Source organism: Arachis ipaensis, chromosome B08, assembly GCF_000816755.2.
Source record: "Arachis ipaensis cultivar K30076 chromosome B08, Araip1.1, whole genome shotgun sequence".
NCBI lineage: Eukaryota > Viridiplantae > Streptophyta > Magnoliopsida > Fabales > Fabaceae > Arachis > Arachis ipaensis.
Genome location: NC_029792.2, coordinates 7,400,073 through 7,409,596, shown reverse-complemented (window position 1 = coordinate 7,409,596; position 9,524 = coordinate 7,400,073). Strand labels below are relative to the sequence as shown.

The following is a 9,524-nucleotide window of genomic DNA, read 5'->3' as shown; positions in this document are numbered from 1 at the left end:
GATTCAAAGTTTAGCTCATATATATATATATATAATTGTGTTTTCTTTTAAGTAGGATTGGTACAACCCTTTTTTTATATACACAAAAAAAAAAATATCAGTTTATACGGATCAAATTATGCCATCTATTTTAAGATAACCGGCCTTGAATATTTTATTTGTAATTTTTTGAATTAGAAAAAAATGTAAAGACTAATATTTTTACTGAAAAAAAATGAAAGGTTAATTAATATTGCTTCAAAAATAAAATAAATATATAAGAGAAAAATATTAGTTACCAAACATTTTACTTGTGTTGGACTATCAAAATAAGTAATTTGGTTTTTTTTTCTAACTTTTCTTTCCTAGAAAACCTATATTCCTTTAAAAAAATATAAATATTAGTTGGTGGTGTTGTCTTAATTTATTGAGATATTAATTGAATACATATAATTCATTTTTCATATTTTTATTTTTGTATTATTTTGTTGACTAAAAAACTATTATTTTAGAGGGGATTTATGTGAATGAATTTTTCAGAACAAAAATAAATAAATAATAAACGATTCATAAGTTGGTTTGTGTTTCTGGGCGCCGTCACTCTCCCATTAACGTTGGTGCTTCTGGACTCTGAATTCGAGTTTGTGTTTGGTGGCATTTCATTCAATGGAGGAACCCATTTGTCCAATCGATTCCAGTTGCCAAACTCAAATCTCTGCTCTTCTCTCTCCTCCCTCCACTCTTCAACTTCAGGCACTCTCTCCCTCAAATTTTCAACTTACTTCTCTGCTTTTTTTATTTTGCTCTCTCCATCTTATTGCTTCTTTTTGTTTATCACAGGAATATTATAATACCCTTTTGTCTGCAAGGCACTACAGTTCCATCACTGTCAAACAAGATGCTAACTTTGGCAAAGGTACTATTCTTTTGTGTAGTATACTATATATGTATGTATGTATGTTAATTCTTCTCAAATGGGGTGTGTCTCAACAACTTTTTATTATTTGTGTTGCTGTGGGGGGTGTGTGTGTGTGTCTATTCTGCAACTTGTGATCAACAGGGGTATTTGCTGCCATGGACTTCTCTGATGGGGACCTTGTTCTCAGGGACCAAATGCTTGTGGGGTCTCAACACTCATTCAACAAGGTTTTTGCTTTTCTTAATTTACTTCTGTATTTATCTTGGTCTTGCTTGTTTAGGTTTATTAAGACTTATTCTTCTTTCTCTTGTGTTCTTTTGTGTGTATGAACTACTTTGCAGATTGATTGTTTTGTATGTAGCTTCTGCTTTCGTTTTATTGGTTCCATAGAGCTTCAAATTGGAAGGAGGCTTTACCTGCAGGGATTAAGGGATTCTGAGAGTCATGGATGTGATGTCGGAAGCTCTTCGAGCTTGTCAAAAAACTTCCATGAGATGGATTCATCATCTGAAGATGAGGATCAGGGAACTCATCAATGTGGTTCCGGCAGTTCCAAAGATAAAAATCCTCTTCCTGAAGGTGTTGTGGAATCTTTAATGAATGGCCAACTGAATTTGCCTTTCTCTAAGGAGTTCTCGTTGCCATCGGCGGTTCCATGCCTGGGCGGCTGTGGAGAAGCTTACTATTGCAGGTAAGGTTGTAGCTGTTTGAAATGATGTAGGGTGTATAATGCTTTTGTTTTGTAATTTTTCCTACTTGGGAATAGAAGTAAATGAGTGCTGTGAAAGTCTTGTGAAAATTTTTGTAAATAATGTATGTTAACTTGAGTTCTAAAACAACAGTACAATGAGAAGGCTACACAATGCCACTATTTCTATCTTCGGCTGGAGACTATGAAAAAATCAACCCATGCTCCTGTTCTTGCAAATTGTTCTTTCTGGATTGTGCTTTGGAATAATCTGTTTTGATGATGTTGTCAATGCCTGTAGCACATCATGTGCAGAGGCTGACTGGGAATCTTCGCATTCTTTACTCTGCACTGGCGAGAGGTCTGATCCCGCTCATAGGGAGGCACTTCTTAAATTCAATAAACATGCTAATGGTAAGATTCTTTCCGTTTGGAAATCAATGATTTTTAACAATCTAAATTTCTTCAGAATATATTATTTTCTTTATGTTCCTGTTTATTTACCATTGGTCTTCCCTTTTCCCCCAGAAACAAATGATATATTCATCCTTGCCGCAAAGGTACGTTTCAGTTTTGCACTGAATTTCTTGATTTGTTACTTTTCGAACGAGCTGTTTTCATCAATCTCTGCAGCCACAACATTTATGATTTATCTGACCGGAAGCCTGGTTGGATTTTGTGACTAGGCTATTTGTTTTACCATATTAAGATACCGCAAGTTAAAAGCAAACTGTCATGAAGGGAAAATGAAATATGATACTTCTGGTGATTCAAACAGCTATAATGCCTCTCTTCTTTTGGAAGCTTGGAGGCCTATATCAATGGGACACAAGAGAAGGTAGTTACTGGCTGGTTTTACCTGCTTAAATGAAGCCAAAATAGACGGTGTTTGTGCTTTTATGGTGCAGATGTTATATCTTGGGACAGTGTTCTGTTTCAAGTCTTTAATGTTTATCTTATATGTTTGATTTGCACTACGTTACTTATGTGGCATGGTTGTTGAAATTGAAACATTTCACCAATTTTCTCTTTGCTTTTGTCAAGCTATCCGTTTTATGATTTATCAAACTATTTAGAGAGTGGACTACATCTCTTACAAAACTTCTTACTAAGAAAATTAAATTCGTTATTTTGTTATAGTTACCAAACCATACTTTGAAATTGTACAAATAATTTAAGATGCCTTTGAATTATGAAAGAGGTAGTAACTTCAAATTGTTTGTAGGTGGTGGGATTGTGTTGCATTGCCAGATGATATTGATTCTTCAGATGAAGATTCGTTCAGGATGCAAATAAAAGAATTGGCATTCAAGGTGAGGTTCTTCAGATGTATGATTGTGCATGACATGAAATTATGTTTTTGCTGATTTGATGCCATACCTGATTTTCTGCTTATTGAATAATATTTCAGTCTCTCCAACTTCTTAAGAAAGCTATATTTGACAAAGAGTGTGAGCCATGTATCCTTACAAATGCTTTTTATTGATACATTCATTCATGTGTATGATGAAGACTACTTCATCATTTTGTTGGAGACTTATCTTGAATTCCTTGACAATTTCTAGTATTCTCCCTTGATATCTATGGACACATCATTGGCATGTTCGAACAGAATAATCTGTAAGAGTTTTCTGTATTGTGCTTTATTCTGTTTAGCCATATATTGTTATTTCTATTTCTATTTCTGTTAGCATAATGCTTGAATATCGTGATATGGCCATCGAAGGGGACTAGACGTGATAATTGAAACTGAAATTGAAATTTTGGATTGAACTAACCGGTGTATTAATCCTTGGTTTATATTTTCCAGTGATTTGGTTGTAGCTTCTCCTGTGGAGGATTACTTTTTATACATTGATGATCTGAAAAATCCTGATAAGGTTAGAATTTTGTTCAAATTACTTTTCTACTTTATCTCCAAAGAAAGAAACTCTTTTGACTCAATTCCTTTCCTCGTCATTGTTAATGGTAGGAAGAAGCTGAGAAAATTACACAACCAATTTTAGATGCTCTTGGTGAAGACTATTCTGTTTGTTGCCAAGGTAATGAATGAATCACAGTTAGTGTTAGCCTACTGATTATTGGAATTATGCAGTTTTATTTGTAATTATACCTGAATCCTTTTAAATTTTACTGTAGGAACTGCTTTTTTTCCTTTGCAAAGCTGCATGAACCATTCCTGTAGTCCTAATGCCAAAGCCTTCAAGAGAGACGAGGTACGTTGGTTTCGAACTAAGTCAATCGGTACCTGGTTTAATTTGAAGTCCTAATCTTTTTGTATGCAGGATAGGGATGGCCAAGCAACCATAATCGCAGTAAGGCCGATTCGAAAAGGAGAAGAGGTTGGTTCATAACTTTTTGCCATTATCTACAATTGTCCAAGAATTCTTCCAAACTAAATGATTTTACTGAGGAGTTTGGTTTTACAGCACATAAGGAATCTTGTGATTTTTCACCAATGTGCCACCTTTTTCAAAACTTATTGCCAAAATATCACTCTTTTGAAACTAATTACTCAAATGTCACCCTGAATATTACTATAAACAATCATAATTAAAAATGAAATAGCAAATCAGTTGTGACTGTGGTAAAAAGATGGCATCTAAGTAATTAGTTACAAAAAGATGACATTTTGATAATAAGGTTTGGAAAAGGTGAGACTTTGGTAGAAAGGCCAAATCTCACCATACTATATAATATTTCCAAATATATAGATAACTAATTAACATTTAGGAAAATTTTCAGATAACTATCTCATATGTTGATGAAGACCTTCCTTTTGAAGAGAGACAAGCATCCCTTGCAGACTATGGTTTTAGATGCAGGTGTCCAAAATGCATTGAAGAAGAGCCATAATTACCAAAACACTTGATTCAAAAAGTTATGCACAAAGTTAAAACTCAAAGGAAGGAAAGAGAAGGGGTTAAATTGAACTGTGTTTCTTCTTTTTCTACCTCTATATTTCCATAATTTCACATGAACTGTGTGTGCTTCACTTATGATGTCCTATACTTCTGAGATTAGTTTATTTAAAATTTTTGCATATGATATTTTATTCATATAGAAGGTAACCATATATGAGATATATTATTAATTTATTACTCATAAGTGTCTTCATCCTATCATTAAGGTAATATTATTACTAATTATTACTTAATATAAGAAAAGAAAAGCAATAATAGGCATGGAATTTGAGATTGGAAAATGAAGGGAAAGGGCTTCAGTGTGTGTAGCAATTAGATCATGGTAGAAATCTGATTGAAATCCGCTAAGATAATTGAAGGTAGCATCATTAGCCCAATCTTTTTCAAGCTAAAAATTAAAAAAAAAATAATAAAACCTGTAAACTAAAAGAAAAGCAATTCTGCCCGGATAGGTTCAGAATTCAGATTGATTGTGTTTTATTGAAAGAAAAATAAGAAACAGTGAGAATAAGAACAAATAAGGAAAGTGTTCCGTAGGAAACTTTGGAAACAATCTGATACCTTCGGTTGCACCAACTAGGGGTGGCAAGCGGGGAAGCCCGCCTCACTAGAAGCCTGCCTTTTGACAGGCTGGTCCGCTCTGCCCTGCCTAATGAGGCAGTCCTAGAATTCCACCCCGCCTCGCCTAATGGCGGGTCGGCTGGCTAAGCCCGCCAAATATTTTTTTAACTATTAAATAATATATATAAAGGCATAAAAAATTTATTATTATTAAATAATATATATAAAGGTATAAAAAAGATCGCTTCTGTTTTTTACTTTTAACTATTATAATTTTTAAAGGTATAAACAAATTATAATTTTTATATTCACAAACACTAAAATTTTTGTAATTATAAATATTGTTCCCAAAACAAAATAAACATAATCCAAAATATAATTATAAATATTGTCTCTAAAACAAAATAAACATAATCTAAAATACTCAATTTTCATCTTCATTCTCTTATAAGTTGGGTTGTGGAAAATTTGGGTTTTGGCAAAAAAATTGTAAAAATATCCCTTACTAAAAAAATACTAAACCCAGCGGAAAAGCCCACCCCGCCAAAGTCCACGGTTTAAGCGGTGCGGATTAAGCGGGCTTTTGCTATTTGACAGTCCTAATTTTTCTGTTCGCTTTTTTAACGGGTTATGTGGGTCAGCCCAGCGGATTTAGACCTGTTTGCCACCCTAGCACCAATAGATAAAAAGTGAGAGGTGATAAGATATCTAGGAAAATTAATACGACGACCTGTTTTATTTTGTCTGGGTTTGTTATGGGCTTATGGATATCCTATGTGGGCCATTCTAGCAATTTAGAGTGGGCTAGACCATTGACAAAAAAGAGTGGACTAGAAGTGAGAAAAGTGAAAACTCATAATAAACCCTCTATTTTACCTATCCCTTTTAACGTAAGAAAGGTGGATAAAATGAAGGAGAAATAATAAGCGGAAAAAAAAAACTCAACAAAACCATACATGAGACAGTCAAACAAGATTTATATGCAAATTGTTTCATTATAAACATAATACATTATAGAATTTAATACTGTTATTTGATTCATGTAGTTGATTTTATCTAATGGGATAAGACTTTGTTGTTATTGTTATTGTATTTTAAAATTTTCGAAGGATAATCTTATAATCTTTAGCAATACTGAATTGGTGCTAATTTTAAAATTCAGAACCTAAATAAAATAATATAATTAATTTAAGAAACTCAGTTACAAATTTACAACTATAACATCATGAACTAAATTATGACTTTAGCATAATTTTATTTATATAATAATAAAGAAGAATAACACTTGATTAAGAGAAAAATGAATTGAATTACAAGTACAGAAAAAGGATAAAATTAATTAACAGGTTCCATCTTATACATGAACATGGGAAACACAACAATTCCTCTCTCACTTATCCTTATTGCAGCAAGAGCATTAACCTTCCCCTACCATTCAAACTATAAAATAAGAACAAAACAAAATTATGAAAATGGAACCCACTTATTCCAACACATAAAGAAACACCCTCACCATATGGTCTCCTATGAAATAGTACACCCTACAGCATAGCATAAAATAAGCCAACAAAAAAGGACAAAATATAGTAATAATACCATGACACAAATCCATTGTCAAAAAAAAAAAAAAAACATTAATTACTCTTAGCTATTTACCAATGCACATTGCTTCCTGATTTCACCTTGTGTCCCTGTCTTGACATTAATTCTTCCCATTTTCTCCATAGATATTGCAAATTGAGCATGGAAATTCCGAAGTGACCCTTGAAGCAATTGGTTCACCAGAGAGTTTGTAACACTGTTGACCAACAACTGAGAATCTGAAGTGAATAGGCCTCTTCTCTTAACAACTTGGTTATAGTAACCAAGATCAAAGGTCTTGCGGCTACCAGGGTCCATCTCAATCAAAGTGGTGTTGTCATTGATGCTCTTGCACTTGAATTTCTTCAGATTTTGTGCATACTCACTGTCTAGTGCAGGGTCTTCATCTAACTTCCCAGTGAAGTTGTACAAACGGTTGCTGATTGTTGAGCAGTGAGACACTCCAATTGTGTGTGCACCTTTACAAAACCACAAAGTTTCATATATTCATCATTTTAGCTGTCACATTCTTATGTGTCATATTTGGTGAAAACTCGCATGCATGCAGTTGTCTTTATGTGAAATTGATAGTTAAGAACGATTAAATGATAATTTAGTCAAACATATCAAATTATCTAATAATTCTCAACTATCAACTATATACGAAGACAAACTGCATGCGAGTAAGAAACAATTCTACAAAAAGCTGTGATTGAATAATGTAAATACCAGATAGAATGACTAAGTCATTGAGATCAAGTCCAGCATTGTTAAACTTAGTTTGCAGGGTGGTGAAGTTATCAAATGGAGTAGGAATGTTTCTTGTGGATTCTGACAAATTAGAAACTAAACCATCCCTTCTACCTGTTGGAACTTGCCAGAAGGGTCCACCCTGAAGAAAATCCCATGTTAATTATATAATATTAGTGTTGATGAATGATTATTATGTTGATGTACTCACAGTGGCAACAATGGAGTCTCTGGCAGCCAAAGTTAAGATATCAGCACAAGAAACAACACCAGGGCATGCAGCTTCCACAAGGCTCTTTATTCTCTCAATGAAGTCAAACCCTCTCACTGTCAAGTTTGGTGGAGCATTCTTCTCAGCTTGCTGGTTTGTGTTGTTCAGAAGCACTGATCCATCACACCCCTGAAAATTAAAACTCAGGTTATTTTAAAACACAACAAGCTAATTAGTAATTACTTAATTAAATAACCAACTAATTACCCTGACAAAACAATCATGAAAATGCATTCTTATTAATGCAGCTGCAAGTGAAGGAGCATTGTGGATGTGCTCATTCACAAAATCAGAAACAATCTTCTCAGCTTTTGGGCAGCTTTTAGCATAGAAACCAAGCTGCAATTGAGCATGTGTTGTTGCAACAATTGATGCTATCACACAAACAATAAAAAATCTCAAGTACCCTAATTTCCTTGCCATTATTATTTCCAAAGATCTTAGTAGCAATATAATTAACTAACTATATATTTATATATATAAGCACTAAGATTAAGATACACTAATTATTAGCAAAGAGGAAATTAAATCTCTTATGTTCCTTTCCACAACAGTGTGTGGCTAGTGATTTATATAGTGCACTTAGGTTGAGGGTACTCTACAAGAAAACAAGAGAAAGAAAATCAGAGATGGTCCATGCATCTAACTAACATGTGCAACAGGATCATACTATACTATATTACTAATTCTACTTTATCATATAATAATTGTAACTAGTCTAATAACAACTTAGTTTGTTGCGTACCCTTATACGACAAGTGTAATAAGTTCTAAAATAATTGCTTTCTAAAAGCTTCAATACACGTCTATTTCTTCTTTTTCTTTTGCTTAAATAAGGGGTATCTAGAATTAACCCAACTTCAACTAATTTCAACTCTCAATTGGGTTTCATTAGGTTAAATTTTAGTAATTGATGTATGATGAATTACAAAAATTAGTTAAATGTTATGTGCACAAAAAAAAATTAGCTATTAAATTAATTATTTTATATTTTTATTTAAATATATATGTTGTATAACTCATTTTTAATATATATTTTATATTTTAACATATATTCTGTACAAATGACTAATTTGATGATTGATCTTTTTATATACTCATAGCATACTTAGATAAATTATATCTTAAAACAATCTTATTACATAGAATTATAGAAACAAAATATTAGTTATTAATGAGACATTCACCATATAAATATACGTATTCAGGATTCATGAAAAGTTTAATTATTATGTTTATGAAAAATTTGATTAGTATGTTATTTCTGTTGGTTAATTTTTTTGTTGAAAAAATATATCATGTATAAATATACACAAATTCATACCGATTGAATTTTAATATTTACAGAGAATTTTTTTTTTCAAATTTAGATTGTAATAAAATGTGATAGTAGATCTTTTATAATTATAACACTAACCTTTCTTAAAAAGAATGTTATAGTGAGTGTAGCGGCCCAAACAAATATAAAAGTAGCTAGGCTAAATTTAACTAATATCTAGCATATTAACAACTAATATCTGCCAATGAGTTATAGTTCAAATGGAAAACCCCCAATCCTAGGTACACATTACACACCCACACACTCCTCATATACTTACCAATTTTTTTCTTCTCGGTTGCAGCTGATAGGACTCGAACCCGAGACCTTTGAGATGAGGAAGGGGCGGAATGCCGTGTGAGCTATGGCTCATTGGCAAACCATCTTTAATTTGGACCATATATTTTGATAAAGTTGTATAATCCACAAGACCACAATGATTCGCTGGCGAAATATATTCAATCCACAAATTCAATTCCAACTCATGCTAGTAGCGATGACACAAATTGATGAATAAAATAGTTGACTTATAC

At 32.7% G+C, this 9,524-nt stretch overlaps 2 protein-coding genes across 2 annotated transcripts; one reads left to right on the top strand and one right to left on the bottom strand.

Annotated features, from left to right (window-relative positions):
- Nucleotides 501–4,691, top strand: LOC107613919 (histone-lysine N-methyltransferase ATXR2). Its single transcript, XM_016316114.2, has 15 exons — nt 501–732; nt 820–895; nt 1,040–1,125; nt 1,240–1,589; nt 1,888–2,000; nt 2,115–2,146; nt 2,273–2,424; nt 2,812–2,899; nt 2,998–3,046; nt 3,152–3,206; nt 3,397–3,466; nt 3,559–3,628; nt 3,726–3,802; nt 3,872–3,928; nt 4,332–4,691. The coding sequence occupies exons 1-15, from the start codon at nt 646–648 to the stop codon at nt 4,440–4,442; spliced, it is 1,473 nt and encodes a 490-aa protein (XP_016171600.1). The 5' UTR covers nt 501–645; the 3' UTR covers nt 4,443–4,691.
- Nucleotides 6,361–8,227, bottom strand: LOC107613819 (peroxidase 3). Its single transcript, XM_016315980.2, has 4 exons — nt 7,881–8,227; nt 7,614–7,802; nt 7,382–7,544; nt 6,361–7,131 (listed from the first exon to the last, which is right to left on the bottom strand). The coding sequence occupies exons 1-4, from the start codon at nt 8,094–8,096 to the stop codon at nt 6,716–6,718; spliced, it is 984 nt and encodes a 327-aa protein (XP_016171466.1). The 5' UTR covers nt 8,097–8,227; the 3' UTR covers nt 6,361–6,715.

Bases quoted from the DNA above. Each gene is read 5' to 3' on its own strand.
- LOC107613919 (XM_016316114.2), top strand. From the start codon at position 646: ATGGAGGAACCCATTTGTCCAATCGATTCCAGTTGCCAAACTCAAATC. The intron at 896-1,039 runs GTACTATTCTTT...TGTGATCAACAG, and splicing joins AGATGCTAACTTTGGCAAAG to GGGTATTTGCTGCCATGGAC. The intron at 3,929-4,331 runs GTTGGTTCATAA...GAAAATTTTCAG, and splicing joins CGATTCGAAAAGGAGAAGAG to ATAACTATCTCATATGTTGA.
- LOC107613819 (XM_016315980.2), bottom strand. From the start codon at position 8,096: ATGGCAAGGAAATTAGGGTACTTGAGATTTTTTATTGTTTGTGTGATA. The intron at 7,803-7,880 runs GTAATTAGTTGG...TTTAATTTTCAG, and splicing joins TTCATGATTGTTTTGTCAGG to GGGTGTGATGGATCAGTGCT. The intron at 7,132-7,381 runs GTATTTACATTA...GGTTTTGTAAAG, and splicing joins TGACTTAGTCATTCTATCTG to GTGCACACACAATTGGAGTG.